The sequence below is a fragment of the Cottoperca gobio genome, chromosome 21 (genome assembly GCF_900634415.1).
Source record: "Cottoperca gobio chromosome 21, fCotGob3.1, whole genome shotgun sequence".
NCBI classification, from domain to species: Eukaryota; Metazoa; Chordata; class Actinopteri; order Perciformes; family Bovichtidae; genus Cottoperca; species Cottoperca gobio.
Window position 1 is genome coordinate 7,734,140 of NC_041375.1, and position 23,422 is coordinate 7,757,561.

Below are 23,422 nucleotides of genomic sequence, written 5' to 3' on the forward strand. Positions count from 1 at the left end.
GTATTCTGCCAATGTGGTTGTGGGTCGTGACAAGCATATAGATGCCATCTCATCAGCTGTTCAATGTCTGTAACCAAGCTGTGATTATACTCAGTCTTTGTAGTGAGATTTAGAGTTGGGAGCAGGCACACATGGTGTACATAAACAGACATTTCATTTACATTTTCCTGATCCCTTCTTGGGCGACTGTACTGTGTGCGTACACGTACATGCTCTCAAATAATTATTTTCCTTTTTATCACATACTGCAGTTCTTTTTTGCTACTCGCTGTCTTTTACTCTGGAGCTTCTCCAGTACTGTGGCCACCCGAAGAATGTGGGGATACATAAATACATTTAAATATTCAACAGGATTTTTCATTGTTTTAACACAAAACTTCAAATGTGTGTTTCACAATTATCTAACCATACTTTTACTGTCTCAGTAATGTATTCTGGTTTTTTGAATACTAATCACTGCAAGGAGAGCAGCTTTGCATACCTCTCTGTGTGTTTGTGTTCATTATAGCAATAATACTCAGGCTTAAGAAACACAATCTAACTTCCATGTAATTGGCATGAAAGCATGTGTGCAATGTTTCACTGTACAGATACATTGATGTTGCTCATAGATGTGTTGGTTTGAAAGTTTCATGGCCATCCGTTTCTTTCCCTGGTCTGTGTGCTTGTTTGTTGTTCCTGGTCCAAGTTCAAATGCAGTCTATCGTTGTTTACTTAAACGTGAATATGAATGTGGTCAGTTGCGTGAGAGCAGTCGGGCTCGGGTTCATGTGTGTCAGCGACTGTCGCTGTGAGTGCACAAAAATATGCGAGAAAAAGTAAGTGCAAAAGCTGTGAGTCAGAATGGATTGTGTTAGTTTTTGAGTGGGTGATGATGTCCCTCTTCACTGGTCACCACTCTTCTCCACTTCAGCCCACACACACACACACACACACACACACACACACACAATATCTTTGCAATAATGGATTTTATGGTAAATTCAACACAACACACATTTATCAAACTCACCACCTTGTTGCTTTGAGTTTTGCTTTCTTAAGCAGGAATGTTTAATTTCCACTGATTCTATTCTATCTATTTTTGTTAAACTGCTGTATGTATACTTATAAAACAGGCAGTTAAGCTGACAGTATTTTAAAGTCAAATACTAACTATGAATGTTGCAGTTGTGAGATGAGCCTTAAGCATTAAGGTGCTGTTGCAGCTGCTCTTGTGGACGTGCGTGACTATTTGCCGCTGCAAGTTTGGTAATTAAAGCCTTTAGTATGTATCATAGTACATGGGTGATTGGGGTGGAGAAAATGGAATGATAATTAAATGCAATCCCTGAGAGCATTTGTTTGAAATATTCAATGAGCAGAGCAGCTAAATGAAACAAAGTGAAATAAAACTTCCCTTATTAGCTGCTCTCTTGTGATGTCTTCCAGTGTTATATTCTGTCACCTTGTCCCTGCTGTTTTTACTTGGATTTCACTTTTGTATTCAGGTTTCAACATTCATGTTTTTTTTTCACCTTCCCCTCTACACATTGTTTATTTATTAGCGGTTAACAAATAACAACAAAGACTAAAGTTTATTGTCATGTTTAATTTGTATTTAACATTACATTACAGTTCATTTAGCTGACGCTTTTGTCCAAAGCGACTTACAACTCCGAACAGCAAGAATCTTGCAAGTACATTAACTTCAAACAGGCCAAACCATTTTAAGTGCAACATACAGAAATCAGGAAATACAATTATTATTATTGTTTTTTTTTATTGGCCAACGTGCAGTAGTTGAAACAGATGGGTCTTCAGACTTGCTGACCTGACATCAATGGGGAACGCTTTCCACCATTTTGGAGCCAGGATAACAAAGAGGTTTTTGTTGAGGGGGATCTGGGTCCCACTCGCAGTGAGGGAGAAGCGAGTCGATTGGCCGATGCAGAGCGAATTTAAGTAAATGAATCTCGAGTTTTGCCCACATCCTCTAATGCCCCCAAACTAAACTCCTGTTTACCGGATAATTGAAATGCTCGCTTGCGATCAGCTCATAAACTTTGTCTTTATTTGCTGACATTTTCTCGCGAGTTCCCGATCGTTATTGGGCTCGTGCTTCTTAGATATTTCCATCATCAGCTTTGGAAAAAGTCATTTTTCAGTGCCATGCAACATTTATTATACTTATTATAGTCGTGATTGATTTGTTTTCAAACATACATTTATTTTAGTCATAAGACTAAAAGGAATGTATAACAATTTAAAATAAAACATTTCCAAGTGTATCCACTCTCACGCCATTCTTACTGAACACATAAAAGCAAAAGCCTTTTTTCATCTTCCTCATTATACCTCTAATTTAGTTTCAGCTGAATTCATGTCAGTAAAATGATTAACCTCTTTCATATCTCTATATGTTTGGGGTATTCCAAGTGTATTCACAAGATTGGGGTCAGTCCTGATGCAGGTCTTTTAGAATTTATCACATCAGCTGTATACAACCAATCAAAATAAATGTTGGCATTATCAGCCGAGTCACAGTTTGGTATCGGGGGAACATTATTGGACACCCCTGTGTAATGTATATATAGAAACTATATGGTATAATATGTATTTTGACTTACATTCTGAGTTTAACAGACTGTTTTAACGTGTAGTCTAATTGTACTGCGCTCACCTGTCACAAGAGTGTATGTTTGAATTTAAACTGTGATACAATTAGATTGTTCATCATTAATGTTTTGTCCGTTCTTTTTTCCCTAGGACGTTATCTGGGGATTGAACTCCTTGTTTACTGTAAGTTTGGCTTGTTCTTACTTTATTAACATAGCTTCATTGTTAGAAACTAAACTACCTAAAAATAGGATTTGATTTGTCAACACAGTGACCGGGTAAATGCCCAGCACATAAATAGTTTGAAAAATGAATGGTAAACTTAAAATCTGTAGTTAAATAAGGAAAGCTATGACCAGAGATCTCCTGCCTTAAACACAAACTATTGACTTGAGTCATATGTGCACCATTGGTTTACCCTCTGAGAAAATAATTCCACACTCTTAGAAGTTAGAAGTTGCACACTGTATATAGGTTTCACCAATGACTGATCAGTACTTGGGCTATTCAGAGGGCAAATGTTCATCTCTCTTTACAGCTGTACTAAGACCATCATTTTTGAATTGGGGGAAATTATCTTTGTCGTTACAAAAGAACACTTTGAGATGATAGGGAAATATAAAGGAGAACATTTTATCACACATTATGCCTGTGGAAATGCTTCCTCTGCTGGTTCTGGATGTCCTCCTGTGCCAGGTCTTGTAAGGACAGTCAGTTTGACAATGAAGGTAATTAATCAGATTATAAATTGTGTTTGGGGAAAAAAAATTGATATTGTTCAGAATGTCCAAAAAGGGTTTGATTCTGTGAATATGAATAGAAACATAATTTTAAATGTCAACAATACAAAATATAGTTCTTGAATTGAATATTATACTAAACATTTTGGATGCACAAATCTAGCAGATAATAAGCAGCTGAAAGCAATCAAATTATTTAGTTTAGTCCAAAAAAAGGCATACTTTGCTAACTGCTTATTTATCACCGATTGCCATTACCCTGAGGTCATCACTGTGTCTGTGATAATGATGATGGTAATCTACATTGATGTGTGGTCATGCCCTAAATCTTACCTCTTAATCAGGAAACAACCTCTCAGGCCATCCCGCTTTTTATCTCTCTAATAACACCCGATGTCTTGCCTCGCTTGATGTGCATGGCATCTCTACGGCAACAGCATAATTATGATGTTTTGCAGAATCCAGGGTGACATTGCAGACTGCAAATAATGCTGAAGTTGTCAATATCTCCCTCAGCACCTCTTTTTTTTTTTTGGAAACAAAATGTGCCCCACAGATAGAAGTATTAAGAACTGCAAAGTTCTCTAATTAGATGACCAAATATTTGAGATCACTTGTGTTTCACATTTTCAAACTATTCTTCCACTTTTTCTCTCTGTACCTTTTTCTTCCTCATGTCTTCTCTGCCGTTGCCTCTGATCCAGGACCTGTTGAACTTTGATGACCCTTTGAACATCGATGCAGCAGAACATCATCTGAGAGACAAGGTGAGGTTTTACTGACACATTCAGGGCGTTTGTATCTTTAATTCTGTTTTATCATCACACATAAATTCAGTGAAAATAGTGACTTCAGTCATTGACATGCAGACGATTCACTTGTGGAGCCTCCTCATACTTCCTAGATATGCTTATAGTCTCATTAATCATGTTCATAGCTTGTGTTGCAGCCTGCATAGAGAATGTGTTTAGTGAGACGTACAGCTGCTGCAGAAACGTCATTTTCTGCTGCAGCCTTCAGGTACGCCCTGTACACTGCACTACTTGCTTTTGTAGGTAGGATTACGTGATATTCAGTTGAGAGTGCTTTAATCGGGTGTAGTGGGCTGAAGACACAGAATGGCTATGAAACATGAGCATATGGTGTTTTTATATAATTTAGTTTTTAACAAAAGTACTTCTGTGCCACAACAGAATAGCAATGGCAACCCCCTAAAGGAGAACTTTGCAACTCACTACTCTCTCCTTGGTGATACACTGTATATTGTGTGTGTGTGATTGTATGCATGTGTACACATCTGCATGGCTGCCCTTGTTTGTGTGTGTGTTTTCATTAACTGTAACTTAAGTTATGCTGTGTCTAAGCCTTACCATCCAGTGTTGTTTGCATACAGAACTATAGAGTTGAGTAAAGGCCCTGTCACATATATCCGTATGACAGAAACGTATGCCGGCGCATACGAAATATCGGCAATAGGTTGATATAAATTAAGGGTAAGTTGTGATTGTTTGAAGGATGCAGACGATACGTCGAACACACCAGACATACGGCCCTGTCACACAGTTCCGTATGGCAGAAACATGCCGGCGTATATGAAAAGTAGCTCAAAATCCAAATACGTCCAACTTTTCCACAGCGGTGTTGTAGCTGACGTATACATAACGAATACATAACAAATTATTATACGTATGTCCAACATATTGATAGCTTATCACTTACTTATTTAAAACGTATCAGAGCGTCTGGCCAACGCAGCTGGAAAAGTGCCATCTGGTTCACGTCATGCTGATGCTGGAGAACGGCTAAAATGCTGAACGCTAGCTGTACTGTAGAAACACGTTTAATAAGTTACTCCGTCGTCAGGGATAATCTTAACATAGGGTAGGAATAGGTTATCCACTCGGTATCAATAAATTGGCTGTAGGATTCACCGTCAGCCGATGTAGCCTATATCTAACGTACCTCTAACGTAGTCACGTAGGTATTCACGTACTGTATTTACGTAGGTAAGTATTCACGTACGTATTCCGTATTCACGTATGTCTAACGTAACGTCTGCATATCTTATGAAGCACACGTCGGGTACGTCCGGTAATTTTAAACATGCTCAAAACATCAACGTTCAACAACGCACCCCAGCGTAACACCGCCTGCTCTTAACAAATACTACTTATGCCTTACCTTATATCAACGTAAACTAGCGAGTTGCCGATATTTTGTATACGCCATATCTTTGTATACGTTATGCATTCGTCTGATACATTTTGTATTAGGAAGTGATGCACTATCAATATGTTAGACATGCGTATCTGTATATGTTCACTTTTCAGATCCGATGAAAAGTTGGACGCATTTGGACTCTGAAAAATTTTCATATGCGCCGGCATACGTTTCTGTCATACGGATATGTGTGACAGGGCTTTAACGGTTTAATGCCAGCCGTCCTCAAAGCAAAACAAATATTCAAGATGTTTCTAAAAGATAGGCACCCTGGCTAATTGATTTTTAACGTATCATTACATCAGTCAGTGTCAGAAAGTGTGGAGAAACTGATGTTTTACTTAAAGTAATCTCTTTCCTGGATTTGCCAACCAAACTAATGTAACTCTGCCGGGAGCCTGCTGACCATGGTAATAATTGTTAGTTGAGCCGGAGGTAAGGCGAGCTAAAAGCATTTTAAAGGACAGCATTTGACCTTTGGCTCTGCACAAACCCTTTCCCATGATGCATTGGGATGTACCCAGCAGTGCATGATAATGGTTGCCATGTGACCTCATTAGATTGTGTGTGTGTGTGTGTGTGTGTGTGTGTGTGTGTGTGTGTGTGTGTGTGTGTGTGTGTGTGTGTGTGTGTGTGTGTATGTTGTGAGAGGGAAAGAGAGAGTGAGTGTGCAAGAAATGATTGCTGGTTTGTACTTGGTGGGTGAAACGGTGATTGCATTGCATGATTGACACCAATAACAAAAAGGCAACACTTATATACACATTTTTACCATTGGATCTCCTTTTCTTCAACCAGTAGACATGATTACATGTTTGTCAACATGATGGTTATTATATGGCACACAATAATACAAATTTGGAAAATTCTCCAAAGCACTGCAGCAAACTTTCAATTGGTTCTCAACGATCAGAACTTCTGCTTGGATGTACAGTCCCCTCCTAAACTAGTGGAACAGTGAAGCTAATTCCTTTATTTTTGCTGTACACTGAAAACAATTGAGTTTGACATCAAAAGATGAATATGAGAAAAAAAGATCAGTCTTTCAGCTTCTATTTCCAGGTATTTACATCTAGATTTGATCAACAACTTAGAAGATAGCACCTTTTATTTGAACCCACCCATTTTTCAAGTGAGCAAAAGTATAGGAACATGTGACTGACAGGTGTTTTTTGTTGCCCATGTGTGTCCTGTGCATTGATTATTCAAACAATAAATAGTACTGAATGTCTACTCTCAGTATTAGCTTTGGGTTTTGCCTGTACATACTGCATTTATAGCTTTAAAGGTGTAACCAACATGGAGACCAGAGAGCTGTCTATGGGAGAAAAGCAAGACATTTTGAAACTGAGAGAAGATGGAAAATCAATCAGAGCCATTGCACAAACATTGGCCATAGCCAGTACAACCATTTTAAATGTCCTGAAGAAGAAAGAAACCACTGGTGTACTGAGCAACAGACGTCGAACTGGTAGACCAAGGAAAACATCAGCAGTTGATGACAGAAACATTGTGAGAACTGTAAAGAAAAACTCTAAAACAACTGTCAGTGACATCACCAACAACCTCCAGAGGGCAGGAGTGAAGGTTTCACAATCCACCGTTCGCAGAAGATATTGGGAACCAAAGATTCGAGGCTACACCAGAAGATGCAAACCACTCATTAGCAATAAGAATAGGAAGGCCAGATTAGAATTTGCCAAAATGTACAGAGACGAGGCTCAAAGGTTCTGGGACAAAGTTTTATGGACTGATGAGACAAAGATTAAACTTTGCCAAAGTGATGGAGAGGCTAACGTGTGGAGAAAGAAGGGATCTGCTCATGAAACACACAAGCTCATCAGTGAAATACAGTGGAGGTAATGTCATGGCTGGGGCTTGCATGGCTTCTTCTGGGACGGGCTCATTGATCTTCTTTGATGATGTAACACATGGTGGCAGCAGCAACATGAACTCAGAAGTCTACAGAAACATTTTGTCTGCCAACTTAAAGAGAGATGCAACCAAACTGATCGGGAGATCCTTCATCATGCAGCAAGACAACGACCCAAAACACACTGCCAAAACAACCAGGGAGTTCACCAGGGGAAAGAAGTGAAAGGTTTAAGTCAATCTCTAGACTTGAACCCTAATGAGCATGCATTTTACCTGCTAAAGAGGAGACTGAAAGGAGAAACCCCCTGAAACAAACAACAACTGAAAGAGGCTGCGGTGAAAGCCTAGAAAGGCATCACAAAAGAAGAATGCAAAAGTTTGGTGACGTCAATGGGTGGCAGGCTTGAGGCAGTTATTGCAAGCAAAGGATTTGCAACTAAATATTAAGTATTATTCACTTTTCACACTATTTTAAGTCTCTGTTCCTATACTTTTGCTCACCTAAAAATGTTTTGTTCTGTTAAAAACGATGCTATCTTCTAGATGTAAATACCGTTGACATAGAAGCTGAAAGACTGAAGACTTTTTTTTCTCATATTCATCTTTTGATGTCAAACTCAATTGTTTTCAGTGTACAGCAAAAACAAAGGAATCGGCCTCGCTGTTCCAATAGTTTTGGAGGGCACTGTATGAGGACCTTTTTCAGTTGGTCAAAGGTCTTATTAAATGCTATATTTACTTCCTCAATGGTATGTATTTCATGTTGAAACAGGCTGTCTGGGTGGTGCATTAGACAAGGAAGGATTAATTATAAACTGTAAACCGATGGCCTATAAATTATGAAGAGAACGGCTGTGATTTGATATGATGGACAGAAAAGTCGAATTGTTCAAAGATTTCAATGACTTTTTTGTTATACCCAGTCTTTAGCATGAGGTCACCACTGAAGTGGATTATATTTTTCCATAAAGCTAAAAAGTACCCATGTAATCCCTTTCAGACAGGGCAGGCACTGTGCTGGATGAGTTCCATCCACAGCTGCTAATTGACAGAATGCAGAATCCTCACAAAACTGTGGAAATAAATGTGTTTTACCCAATATTACTAAACCAATTAAAGTAGGACATATTTTAAAAGCAATTAACACTGTTTTTACTTAAGTGTTGATGCTGCTTCAGTTTGCTGTTGTGTTCTGTTGGGTTCTCTGAAGTCATAACAACTGAAAACACAAAGTCATCCATCCATGACCCACTCCCACTGAGTCAAAGCCTGCTGTAATCAACTTCAGCAGCGAGTGGGTGAAGCCAGGGGGGGGTGTGTGCATGTGTGAGTGCATGTGCGAGTGCGTGTGTGCGTGTGTGTGTGTGTGTGTGTGTGTGTGTGTGTGTGTGTGTGAGAGACTTTTGAAGTGGAACTCCTCCTGTGGCTTCTCTCTGAATACATTTACTAGTTAAAGTGGCTGAAAGGAAGCATCCTCATGGGCAATTTAGTGTGTGTGTCTCTGTGTGTGAGTGTATGACCGCTGTATTGTACCTTTTGTAGGTTGTGGGCTGGTTTTGGGCACCGGTATAACAAACACAGTTAGTGTTAGAATGACACTAAAATGGAATGGACAAATCGGCTCAAAAGCTCCAGCATAAGCTGTGTTTACATAAATATGCTGTGTGCTGAATATGTTAACTGAATTCAGAAATATACTTTTTTCTTTTTTTATTCCTTATACTATTTTTAGTAACTCTAATATTTCACATCCTGCTTACAAGGAACCATCGTAAACATTGCAGACGGTTGTCGGTTGAGGTGAGAGTACATCCTCTGTCCGGGGATTGTTTCAAAGCACGTCTGTGAGACTCTTATTTGTTTGAAGCCGTATGAAGACAGTGCTGACAAATACTGAGCTGTGAAATGCACACACCCTGTGGCAGTTTGAAATCCTCTGGAGAGACTTTTTATCTATAAATACAAATAAGGCTTCTCCATAGCATATGTCATATAGCATAGATATTCAATAGAAATAAATTAATGCTTTCCAGTTGCTGATCGACGCATCCAGGGGACACACCTATTTTCCCCTAATAATGCTGCTTTGTGAACAACAAATCCGTGTTGAAATCAGCAGGAGAGCTCGTTAACGTTAGCTTTTATTTGCGGGGAGTCCTGAATATAATCAACAACCATTAAGGACTGAAAACACTGAGCTTGCGCAAGACATTAGACCTGGCTGCACTGACGGTCTCGCACTGGCTCTGTCTTAAACCTACCGCACGGGTGATGTTGAGTGGTCTGTTAAATTGGAAATTGATTGAATATTCTTTTCTTTGAGTCATTGTAAGCTATTTGTCTTGTATTGCTATCGATCAGTAAACCTGCCTGTTGCATAGATAAGTGGTGAGCCGAAACCTGAACTTTACTAAAATCACCAACTCTTAATGAGATGGAGGAGGATTCAGAGAAATGTATTTCTGGAAAGACTGGGCCATGGTATTGTTTATGCAAAATTGTGAGAGAGAGCAAGGCAAATTAAGGAGCAAGGTCAGGCACATCTTACCTCCTTGTCACAACAGCCTCCTATTCTTTCTCCATCCCTCTCCTATCCAGTAGCAATAAGCATTAGTTTATTTAATAAAAGAGCACCTGTCAATGTGAAAAGTAAGTTGTGAATTAAAAAAAAATATATATATTTTTTAATTCGAGAAAAAAAAAAAAAAAAAAACCTTGAATTTTAAGCAGGGCGCTGGGCTCCGTTGACAGGGCGCTGCGCCCTGCCAAGTCAATGGTAGGGAAAACACTGCCCCTGTGTTCAGGAATTTAAGTGGCAGTTCATGGCTACACATGTTTTACTGGAGTTCTTTGTTTTGTGTACAGGTTTCTCTACTTTTTATTTTTGCAGCCAATATAAGCCAAATATTTCCAGAAATCTTGTGGATTCATCACTTTTTCATCACTTTTTACCTGCAGACCGTATCCCTCTCCCAGCCGCTCATTCAATTTAGTTCAAAGAACTTCAATACATATTATCCAAACCTTTTGTTTGCACACAAAGGCATACAATCACAAAAAAAAACTACTAGATATAACTAGTGTTAATATTTAAACAAAAGAGAAAAAACTGATGAAAGAGAAGACCGTTAATGGCCGTTAACTGTCCGCTGACTTTTTATGCGTCCGCACCAGCGACAGCTGTGGCCTCATGCGTCATCTCAGGAACGTTTTCAAGTCCACTTGGACTCAAAGGATGAACTAATAAGATTTTGTTGGCAGAAGGTCAAGGTTACTGTGACCTCACATCCGTCCTATTCTGGTGATTGCAATATCTTTCAATAAAAGAGGTACAGAGTTTAGTTTGCATAACAAAGACACCACTGATCCTTTTTAACAATGCCGTCTGTATTTTCCTTAAATCTGCAGTGAAAGTATTTTGTCTGGATAATCTCAACAATTATGCCATGAATCATTCAAGGAACACCTTTTAGTTTATTTATCATTAGTGTTGGATGAAATTGAAAGCAAGTCATGATTTGCCATGCTCAACCAATTACATTTTTCAATGGAAATATCGCTCTGAGAGCACAAACCTCTCCCGGGGCTAATGGTGTATTTACATGCTTCCCTTTCCCTAGTTCGGAAGTCGTTCTTCCGACTTTAGTGTGTTCATGAGCTTAAAGTCGTAATGTGGAAACAACATGGACACTACAAAGAAGGTGTGTTGCGCAAAAATAACCTCCTTGGCAGAGTGTGGAGTGGAGAGCTTTGACATGTGATGCAGACCCCAGCTGACCACACTTGAGTTCACTTACATGAAACCAACACCAATTTGAGGTAGAATTCCTTTTCAGACCACACCCAGACATGACGGGGATTTGACATTTTTACTAAACTTATAGAATAAAGAATTCCTCAGTCAGCCCACGTGTCAAAACACTCAGGACTGTTGTGTTCTCTCCACACCTCTGCATGTCTTGGCATCTCTCTTCTCTATTCCATTTATTATTTTCCCCTGCTCACATATCTCCTCTTAATCGTTCCCTTTTGCAGTCTGTTTGCCTGATACATCCAGAGGCTTTCCGTTTGCTTAGTTATCAACTTTTAGCTGATTTTAAAGTAAGCGTTTGTACCCACAGGGTTTAATTTGCATTCCCTTGCATCTGATGATGGTACATATTTTGAAAACCTGCCCAGATCGCTGTAGGAGAGGAGAGTTAATTGCCTTCCATGGGTGAAATAGAGACAGAAAAAAAGTAAGCTGTACCCTAACAAAGTTTTTAATCGACCACAAAGTTTGCTTGGACTCTTCAAACCAACGACAGCAATTTGCAGTCTCAGCCAGTTTTCTGCTGTAAGAGAGAAAGAGAGGTACAAATTAAGAAAAAATTACAAGATCGGTAATCCTGTGAGATGGCATAAATGTGGTTATTACACTCATTCTTCAAATGTATGTGTGATACCTTAATTGGATAGTATTTTTAAAAGGTAGTATTTTTCTTCTTCACCAATTGAGACATTTGTTTGCACAGCACAACTTGAGACGGACAGAAAAAGGTGGTTTTCCATTGAGGCGGACCATATTTCTGCTTATTATTTAAGTTTCATAATTTTACCAAATAAGTATATATGTTGAAGAGAGCATGTCTCAGCTTCTAGTGCTAGAATATGAGTGTAATTTGAAGCTATTTCCTCATTTGTTAAGTGTAGGCTTTTTACACATAGTGCCACTGCACCTGAACAAACCAAAATAGCATGTGTGCGTAGAAATGCCCACACAGTCCGTGCACCCGAAACTCAACGCTTTGCGCTGTTGCACTTGTGGCATTAAAATAGGGCCTAGTGGGAGGGGTCAGCAATAAGGCCAAACCATCATCTTACTGTGGACAGATACTCAAACTACTGTCATCACTGCTGACGTCCTTTGTCGCTGGCAGCTTTTTAGCATTCCTGTCTATCATCTAAATTTACACACACACACACACACACACACACACACACACACACTTTTCCGTCTCTCTCCATCTCTTTCTCTTCCTTCTGACTCGTGGTTTTTCTCACGTTCACTGCTTCTCGCTGATACACAGAACCCCCAGCAGTGCGTGCGTGACAAACCACTGGAGCTGTGGCATAAATCAGTGGTCTGACGTCAGTGTGGGACACTTGTATGTTAAGTTTAATGTTATATAGCACGACTTCAGCCTATTGTGACCTGGTGCTTTTTTGGAAAGTGTTTGTTCAGTCTTCATACAGTGTAATTGAGAAGTGTTTGCAATGTTCATTATTTTTTAATGAAAATATTACAACAAAGTTGCAAGTAGGCAAAACGTTAACTCAGTCCCCAGGAAGAGGATTGTGTCTGTCTTGCACACTTGAACTACTTTCTGTTCCAAATAAATGAAAATAAACTTATCCATATTTGTTTTGGTTCCACTGTACTGGGTTATGAACCTTCTACAGCCCTTGATCAAGTCCATAGTATTGTGTGTGTACTGTAATGCATTCTGCCTGATGTATTAAATAACAGTTTAACTGAAAATGAAAAGGATGTAGACACAAGCGAACCAAGTTAAACCAACAAAGTGGTTGAAGATATAGAAGGCTTGAAATGATGGACACAGCCAAGGAAAGGAAGAGGGTCGTCAGGAGAGGAAGGAGAGGTCACACAGAACTAGATCAGACGAGATGTAACCAGGGGGGATAGGTCAAGGAAGTGACAGAGGGGTGGTTACAGGATGGAGGGATGGGTCATGGGTGGGGATGGAAAGAAGCGACGCACAACCAGAAGGGTTATGATTAAGAGTAGAGGAAAACATTGGAATCGGTGGAGAGGGCACAAATGACCAGAAGGGATTTAGCCAAGGAAAGTCCAGTGGGATGACAGACATCATAAATAACATGTAGGCTAATGTGGTACACTAGATGAGATATCCCCAAAATGTAATTGTGAATGTAAAAAATAAACAGGCATTGAAAATACAATTTTAAAGCAGCTCCGAAAAGCAGAAAGCTTCATACAGTTGTCTAGAGATGTTTAAAGTGTCTGTCTAATTGATGTAATTGTTGAAATGGCCGAGAGAGAGAGAGAGAGAGAGAGAGAGAGAGAGAGAGAGAGAGAGAGAGAGAGAGAGAGAGAGAGAGAGAGAGAGAGAGAGAGAGAGAGAGAGAGAGAGAGAGAGAGAGAGAGAGAGAGAGAGAGAGAGAGAGAGAGAGAGAGAGAGAGAGAGAGAGAGAGAGAGAGAGAGAGAGAGACAGAGAGAGAGACAGACAGACAGACAGACAGACAGACAGACAGACAGACAGACAGACAGACAGACAGACAGACAGACAGACAGACAGACAGACAGACAGACAGACAGACAGACAGACAGACAGTCTTTCTTACATGGTGGATCATATTACTTTGTCACTCTTGATTTTCTACACATGTTTAATATCTGGCTTCTCCATCTAACTCTCATACTCATCTTTACCTTTCCCTGTCTCCAATCCAGGAAGATTTTCGGAATAAGGTTCAAGATTACATCAAGCGCTCTGCCAGATGATAGAAGCACCGGCTACCTACATCAGCCTGCACCAACCAACCGAACTCCTCTACCTTGCCTCTGCTTATCTTGGCCAACTTGCCCGACGTGTGTGAATCAACAGCTGACTCTCTGACTCTTACCACTCCCTTCCTCTCGACACCACAGCCCCACTCATGCCCTGCTGTTCACCCAAATGCAATAAACTCAACATCGCAGGAGCAAAAATAAAAATATAATAAAATGAGTACGAGTAAAGACTTGCATACAGAAGAAAAATATGCCTTGATTAACCTCCCTGAGGTGTCCCGGAGCCGGTCAGAAATGAGCCATGGCAATGACTGGCAAGGGATGTAATGATTCACTGGCGCATAACAAAAAAAAAAGACTACTCAAGTGAAAGAATATCTGTTGCTATCAGTTCTCCGTTCTAGTGCCTGCTATGTTTGTGTCGCTAAAGACAAAATGCATGTGAGTTCACAAACATATAAACACGCACAGTGTCCCATCGTGTAGTAGAAAGTAAACACATGCATACACAGGTTTCTATACGCTTGTCTATTCATACACACTGAAGTAGGAAAGCCCCATTGGACGGTATGTGAATGACGACATCGTCCTGTTATGTTGTCATTCTCCTTGCATGCGCGCACACACACACACACACACACACACACACACACACACTCTTTCTGTTTTGTGTTTTCAGCTCCAGTGGGATAAAGTACAACTACTATAACCACAGCCAAATGTATTGTACTGTTTTCAGCTTCTGCTCTCCTCACTGTCATTTTTTGTCTTTCTTCCATCTGCCCTCTGTTTCACACTTACACACACACACACAACCACATGTACCTTTTCCCACTGAGGATGGTGAGGGTCATTAATACTTGCAGTGCAATCATAAAGTATTATGACAGTGACACATTGTTGGTGTGCAGTCGCTCTGTACTTCACAGTGGGTTTAAAATGAAACAATGACTACGAGTTTAAGTTACTGATTCTGATTACATTTTACATTCATAACAAATGAACGGTGTTGGAATTGTAGCTCTTTTTACATATTAGTCTCCAATGTTTAATGGACAAATTGCAATTGAACATGTGACAAACAATGTGAAAGGGGTCGCTCGTAGAGATGAACCTAAAGAGATTAATCACCCGCATCTGCAGCTCCCCTCAGCTTTATCGAGCTTAGTCGAACAGCTGTCTGGCACACAACTTTATTGCTCTCATAGTGTCTGTTTTCGATCACAGCAGACAGCTGTTTTTAGCGAAGAAGCCGAAATAAACTGACTGTACAACAGCAGAAAGACACAGTTAGTGACTAGCTGGGAGTGAACATAGCGGAGCATTTAACAGCTAAAGAGACAGATATCACACAAGTCCTACACCGTTCGCCCAACATGGATGTGAACAACTTAAAACATGCTTGAAGCTGAAAGTCAACACTTTAACCTCATAGTTATTGATTCATGTCATTGTCATTGTGCTGCAGTACAGAATAAAAAAATGTTTACTGTCCGAAGACGTTATGACTGCATGTGCACACCTTCTCATTCTGGTTGTGGTGAGAGATTTCCCAAGCTAACGTGTATAGTGTGTCTCCATTCTAGCTCACACAACCCTGTCTCCTACAAAATTATGTTCCCATGTAACTAAACAGCACTCGTAATTTTGTTTTGAGGGAAACACATGGTGAATGTTGTAAATTGAAACAAAAAAGCAATAAAAGTACTTTGGTTATCTTTAGGCAACACAACTACTTAAGATCATGGTTTGTCTTAAATTTAGTATGTTTGTTATGTTATTTAAGTTGCGGACATAAAATAAGTTAGCGTTGTCTTTGTTTCACTGCGGTCTTCTTGGTGTAAAATCCTGTGGTTTTTTTACCTATCCATCCATCCCGACCACCTTATGCAGACTTATGCGGACTATGATTAAAAATGGATTTGTGATACGTCAAAAACAAACGTAATCATACATAATCATGTTTCCCTTGAAACGTATGAATTCAGTTTCTTTGTGTGGGAACGTAATTTTTAGGCTGCTTTGTGTGCTATGTTATGTTTTAACTGTCAGGATGTGTACCTGTAGTCAATGTAGAGGTTCATGAAGGCAGTTAGATAGCTAACTAGCTAGCGAGCAGGCTAGTGAGGTAACATGCTAGTGACTGAGCCTACTAGCTAGCTAGCTACTTAGCTAACAAGTGAGTGGTTTTCACTCAATGCGAGGAACTCTTTCTTTTCATCAGGTAGGCTATAGGCCTATGTGATTCTTGAAGTCCATACAATGTGGATGAAATTGAAGGTGTAGCCCTTGTTGTACTCTGGACAGGTTTGGAGGACTGAAAGTAAACAAGTCGCTCACTCTTTAGCCATTTAGCATGTTTACGAGTGGATTAGCTTGCTTGCTACAATGCTTGTTAGCTCACTCGTTAGCTTGCAAGTGAACTTGAGTAGGTGCTGCTATTCCACTGCCATTGTGGATTTTTGGCCATACAATGCACGTTAATTTTGTGTGTGATAGTGAGAGATAGAAAGAGAGACTGTCACTCGGTTAGCCAGTGAGAGTGTGGTCTGAGTATGTTAGAGTGTGTGTGTGTGTGTGTGTGTTTGTGTGTTTTGCTCGGCCCTGGCTAGCATTGTGCCTCCAACTTGTGTTTGAGTTGTATCTCTGAACATCAACACTGTTCTCACTCCATTCAGCTTTGTGTTCACACATCTGCATGAGGCAAAGTCTATATGATCTGCCAGTGGTGCATTTTACTAAAGATGTCAGAAATGTAGTTGTTGAAGAAATGTTATGTCGGTGTGTGTGTGTAAAGATTGACATTATTTGCTTGTTGAGCGCGTGTGTGTGGGCAGTTAAAGTATGATGTGTTGAAATGATGTAACTTGTGAGCATGTTCTGGTTCCCTCTTGCTCCTCTTTTCTTTTTGTTATTCTGGCCCAGCTGAAATGATTAGTTATATAAATTAAAGTGAACAGAACAACAGGCTTCTGCTAAAATAAAAGACCTGAGAATATAACAAATACCAGGTATTGAAAGCAAATGTGAATGTGAGAGTTCCGTGTTGTTTTCCAGCATGGTGTTGGTCCACGCAGACCTTGAGGGGTGTAACCGCAGTAATGTAACTGCCTATTAATATGAAGCCATCCTGTGTGATCTCCATGACAGTTAATTGTTGTGGTAGTAGTTGCCTCCTGGATATGGTCGCCCCTCTCTGTACTTAATCTTAGCCTTACTAATACTCTGACTTTTCATATACCCTTTGGTTTGGCAGTTAGCAGTGTTTTTTTCCCAGGATGCTATTGGGAGATGTCTCAGCTTGGGCTAAATCAATCTTTGGGCAAGGGGAGAAGATTAACAATCTGTATTTCTTCAAATCCTCAACCTTTTCTTTCTCAGATTGTATATCCATTTTTTAAGATATATTAAAGAGAATATAAATAAAACTAATGTGTCTTGAATGTTTCATTATGTGTTACATATATGTATTTACATTACCAATTAATGTGCCTATTGTTTTATCCCTTAATCATGTGGTTTATAAAATTTCAGAAAATAGTTTAAAATGCCCACTGCATCTCATCCTAAAGCCCAAAGCAACATCTTCTAATTGCTTGTTTTGTTTGACCAACAGTCCCTAAAGATGTCCTGCAGGATTAAGGAGGATGAAGGGCATCCGTTACAGATACGAATCACAGGGCGGAGACACCCAATGTTTTTGACTTATGGAAACGGCCATGGTGGAGGTCTACTCTGTGCTCTGCAAGGCCCCTTCTAGTTTTTTTCAGTGGTCAGCTAATTGTTTCTGTTAACACAAATGTTTTTACTTTTCGAAATGTACAGATATTTTAAATGTACTTGTGTTGACTTCGTGCTATTTGTAGCTTAACTGTAATGGTGTATTCCTCTTCTATTCACTGACCTAGGTTTTAACTCCACCTGACAACTGTCAGCCATTCACCAATATGACTTGGCTGAGGAAGACACACACACACACACACACACACACACACACACACAATGCCAACATCTGCCAGTTACCCACACAGCCTGTTATTACGCCTGGAGGAAACACAATCATACTGTACATTCGCCCTGTGGCTATACTAACTTATGAATGTCATTTGAGTATGTGTGTGTGAGTGTGCAATGACAGCTGTAAGCCACAGCCAGGTAATGAGATGGTTGAATGCTATAAATCATATTTTTGCAGTTCTTTGTATGCCCTGGTCACATCAAATGTACCTGCTGAGCCAAAACACATTCAGAATCAAGTCCTCTTTACCTAGCCTCAATTAGCTTCAAGTACATATTTCCACTTCCATTAACACCCTTGGGGAGGAGGTGAGAAAATAATGAGGAGCTACAAAAGTCGTGTCCCTACAGAGTCCCTGCGGACAGCACACTGGCCAGCCACATTAAGGAGAAGATTAATGGGTGTAAATGACGGGTCATTTGTCACACAAATTGGCTGCAGTCAACGCTGCTGTATTCAGGGAGCTTTGTGATGGGTAACAGAGAATCATTTCGAAGCCTGAATCTAAAAGTATGTTATGTATCTGTTTCTGTTCTGTTCTAGAACATCTAACCTTCAGCTGCTGTGTAACAGAAATTAGATTGTCATTGGGACATCTAAAATACACATGTAGGTGTTTATTTGGTTTTGTTATGTTGTCACTTACATAAACCAAACTTTCCAGTTTCATTCCGATATATATTCTAAATGTCTTTTCAGAGGGGTTTGCTCATATATCATTTATAGCCTGATTTATAGAACATTCATTTCCTAATAAAACAACATGAAAACTGATTTTTTTTTAACAGCTGCTGACACTATTTTCTGATTTATGATACAAAGAGGGATCCAAAATGTCCTCTGTAAAAGCTTTTGACTCTAATATGTCAACAAAATGAAGAATTTTGAACCTGGCTTTATCATATGTTCAGACTTCTGTTCTGGAAATGCAAACGCAAAGCAGCACATATTTAATAAGATAATGCGTAGATAAGATAGAACATTTGCATATTTAAACATAAAACTTGTAATATATATGCAAATAATTGTCTTATTGAAAGTAATCAACTGGAGATGTTTCATGGTGCTATCTTATACAAATGTTACCCAATTCACATATATTGTCTCCCCTTAAAAACACAAACTACAAGTGACATTTAAAATAAGAAGAAAGCATATGTAAGAAAAGTAAAAATGTCTTCAAAAATATCAATATTCTAATGTTAGTGGAGAGATTTCTGAGTTACAAAAGCTGATTTAATCGTAATGTCCATCCATCTCACGATGATGGACTGTACTTAAGCTCAGCTATCTGGCCTACTCCTTTGTATCTTCTAAATCCTTTCCTGAGTCATTTCCTCATGTAATCTCTTGGGGCAATCAAAGGGACATTTGTAGTTATGGTATTTTTTTTTGTGGTTCATTGAGGCTGGAAGAACAGGATTTCCATTTAAAGCAGGATGGAAACATCACAATACACAGAAAAAATATTCATATAGGAACATTATTTTATTCATACAAGTAATCAATACATAAAAGCAGATGTAAGTCTAAAAAGAAACGTTAAATACACTATATCTTACTTTAAAATGGCGGCAGTTAACATTCCTAATCTCCACTAAGTGGACGTGGACTAAATCAAATCACCACTTTACAACGTTCGGTATTTGTTATAATACATTTTGCACAGCAGCACTTTTGTAACTTTACACTTATTCACATTATATAATAGCATCATCTGCAACCACTAATCTTTCTAAACTGACGTGTATTTAAAACGTGGAGTTAAAATATATTAGCCTATTAAATGATCCTGTTACTCCAGTTAACTTGGTTCTTTGAAGGCAGTCAGAGGATACATTTGTAAATCTTAGATAATAATAATAATAATAATAATAATCATCATGAGGTCTCCATCAACAAACACAAATGTGTTCCATCCACTACACACTGACTCTATTTCTGTCTGTTTCTTTAGCAGATTTAAAGCTTCAGTGGATTTTAATGATGCTTCATGTACATCATGATGTAATCACTAAGCGTGTTTCCTCCCTTGTCACATTTTGCTTTTATTGATACATCAAATTTTCCACCTCAGTTAAGCGTGAACACTTGTTTGACATGTTGTTTCCACTTACATTTTCTTTTGTGAAAATTGAAAATTGAAAATTAAATCATTATTGCAAAGATATTGTGTGTGTGTGTGTGTGTGTGTGTGTGTGTGTGTGCGTGCGTGTGTGTGTGTGTGTGTGTGTGTTTCATGTACACAACATATTGGAGGATCAGCAGGCTCATTATCTACCTAACCCTCTCAATTTCCCCTGACCCTCAAATCCTATTATTGTCATAGCCAATACCCTACTTCCAATTTCCTTTCCTTTCCTTCTTTGTTCCTGTAGTAATGACAACAGTATTGTTCCAGAGCTCATTTACTTTATTCTTCATTTTCCAATGTTCTAGAGATCAGTTTAATATATTGTATCCTTAAAGGTTCAAAGCGTAAAATATGTCGGAATTTAAACTTAAATCATGAAAACAATGAACTAACATTATCAACAGAATGTGAAGAGGTAATAGTGTTGACGTTCTGTCAAAGACGTCTATGTGTTGTGTTGCAGAGATATCTCCTGAAGTTAGCATGCTAACTGACTAGCGCCGCACCGTCCAGTCTGTAATACCACTTCATGTGTCGAGGCGCTAAGAGATGGATCAGATGTCAAAGGTTCATCTTTGTTCCTTAATTCACTGTATACGTGTGTGTGTGTGTGTGTTTTCTCCATATATATCTGTCTGTGTGTTTGTGGTGGTGACGTGGTGGGCGTGCGGTGCCAGCTACTTATTTTTTTCCTGCTTCTCCTCTCCCATCACTCAGCTGCATGCAAACTTCATCTCATTCTTCACACTGGCTGATCCTGGCTGTTTGCAAGCTGCACCTAATTTCTGCAGCTCTTTATTGGTTCTGACTTAAATGTCACTGTGCAGTCCTCCAAGGCAGAAAATGTATAAGAAAAATGGGATCCAGATCCGAAATTGTTGAGGTCGTACATCAGTTCCTATCACTGGATAGATGTGTTGAAGTGGCTGGCAGTGTGGGAGGTCCTGTAGGTTAATTACAGGGGGAACTCAGCTGGATAATAATTATAAAATACTACGTGATATTGATGCCAACTAATCTCTATAAACAGATTCTACATTCATATGCAGGCAACGGGATAAGATTGTGGTATCGAAATCATTCTGGTTTACGTTTTATAGTCCGAGTAGTCATGACTACTGAATTGTATCCATGGTTTACTTTTTGGGTTTAATAAATAAATGGAAAATTATAAATACAGTCGGATGATTCTTAATTACAAAAGTTCTGATCACTCAGGAATAGGCCTGGTTTTAAATATGAATAGTTTTACAGACTGTTGGCTAAAAAAGCACAAGAAGCCTGATTCTCCTTCACACATACACAACATGTTTACAATTGGGCAGGCAAACTCACGCAAATATGCACTCATTTAGATCAGTGTTTATGGTGGAATAGTGACATTAGAATTTGCTGTATTTTACACCATATTTGGACCATATTAGGGTTATAACACAGGAACTCCTTAGCTGGCTACTTTCCCCCACTGGCTGGCTACCGTTAGTTCATTTATAAAGCTCAGTTTATAACTCCAACGCTGACCGGAACCCTGAAAGATTGCAGTTGACCCCGGAGGCTATCAGACAATTAACTGATGGGTTCCGAGATTGGATGCCGGCTAATCATGTAGATCTTTTTATTCTTTTGCTGCTGTTGCAGACTAAAGACCATGTGCAGACATTAACCCTTTCTGTACTTATTTCTCTGTGTCATGAGCCTTTTTAAGATATTACTGACGTCATCTACTTGTTCAAATGTAATGCTGTTGTATCGTTGAGACAAAGGACGGCGGTATGTAAACGTTCTTTATGTCTTCATTCAGACCTGACAGGATCTTTACAGAAAGAGTTGTAGCACTGCTGGATAGCAGTGATGAGTTAGATATACTACTGTGAGCATTGCACAGTATTATGTATACGTAACACATTATGCATACATACGAGAGCATTATTGGTGCCAAACAGCATCCAGCCGCATTATATACATTGAATTACCTTTTGAAAGGTTTCACTCACTAGATGCCACGGTCCTTGAGATAGTCAGAACGATTATAAGCACGTAATGACATCTGAAAAGCCTCTGTGTGTGTCACAATAACAAAAGCAAGAAATAGAACTTTCAGTGTTTAGTCACTACAAGCATGGAACCTAAATGTCAGTAAGGTAAATGCTTGAATCCATAGTTATTCAGATTTCTTTGTTAATTTATGTGTCTACTATAAGTTATTATCATAAGGTCTTAAATGAAAATACATTTATTTTCTCACAGATATCATATACTCCATCTCATATAGTCTGCAGCAGTGCATGGCTCAGGCTCAGTCTCTGTCATGAGTCCTTTTCAGACTTTTCTGGGTTTATCTATTTGTTAACGTAATGGATTTGTGGCATTAAGACAAAAGGAGAGCGTTACGTAAATATTCTGCAGGGCTTCATTAAGGTCTTACAGGGTCTTTACAGGAAACAGTGGTAGGCATCACTCGATAGCAGTGGTGAGTTTGATATAAGGAAAAATGCTTTCTTTTCTCTCACAGCCTGCATCCCTGTTGGATATACTTAGTTTTACAATTTAAGCCTTAAATAATGATCATCGTGAGCATATGCTGGTAGAGAGTGAGTGCTGTTCTTATTACTAGAAGACATGCTTTTACGAGGCCTGATTGGTGATTGCTGTCGGGGCTCAGGTGCTTTATCAAACTTAACTGGAATAGCACTCAGAGAGCGCAGACCTCCACCAAGGACAATGGTGCATTTTCGTGCTTCTCGGATGGTCCCATTTCCTGAGTTTGGAAGATGTTCTTCCGATGTAGGTGTGTTCATGAGCTTTAAGTCGTAATGTGGAAACAACATCAACACTACAAAGAAGATGTGTTGTTGGCCTATATTAATTGCTCAGAGCATTTAAACAACACATCGATAGCTGTTTCCGAGATGTTGTTCTGGCTTGAAGGGTCGTTCACAAGAACTTTTTTCCAAGCAAGTAATGTTTCAGCTTTTTCCGACCCCACTTGAATACAGCACAAATGCCCTATTTTGCTAAATTATGAAAGGGGCTATAGTAAAAGCTCCAAGTGCTGTATATAGTAATGTAGCTTCTACTGTGAAGTAGCTGCAAACTTAAAAGATGTCTGTCAATGTGGTTGTTTTTGTTGAAATAGATATAGTCAAAAAGGTTGTCCAGATGAGTTTAAATGGCGGTAGACAATTGATAAAACCCAAAACAGGTAAGATCAAAAGACAGCTCTTTTTGTTATGTCCAGGTGTGAGCAATGAATTGGCAGATGTGTTCAAGCTCACACGTGTCCATGTATGTGCCAGAGTGT

The 23,422-nt window shown here is 39.2% G+C and overlaps 1 protein-coding gene across 1 annotated transcript in view; it reads left to right on the forward strand.

Moving 5' to 3' along the window:
* The window catches only part of ube2f (ubiquitin-conjugating enzyme E2F (putative)), a 47,476-nt gene extending 30,079 nt beyond the window's left edge, over window positions 1-17,397 (forward strand). The window contains exons 8-10 of the mRNA XM_029459473.1: window positions 2,749-2,781; window positions 4,043-4,105; window positions 13,910-17,397. Coding sequence (XP_029315333.1) covers window positions 2,749-2,781; window positions 4,043-4,105; window positions 13,910-13,960 — 147 coding nt within the window. The 3' untranslated portion in view covers window positions 13,961-17,397. The remainder of the gene's footprint in view (window positions 1-2,748; window positions 2,782-4,042; window positions 4,106-13,909) is intronic.
* Window positions 17,398-23,422: the final 6,025 nt, after the last annotated feature.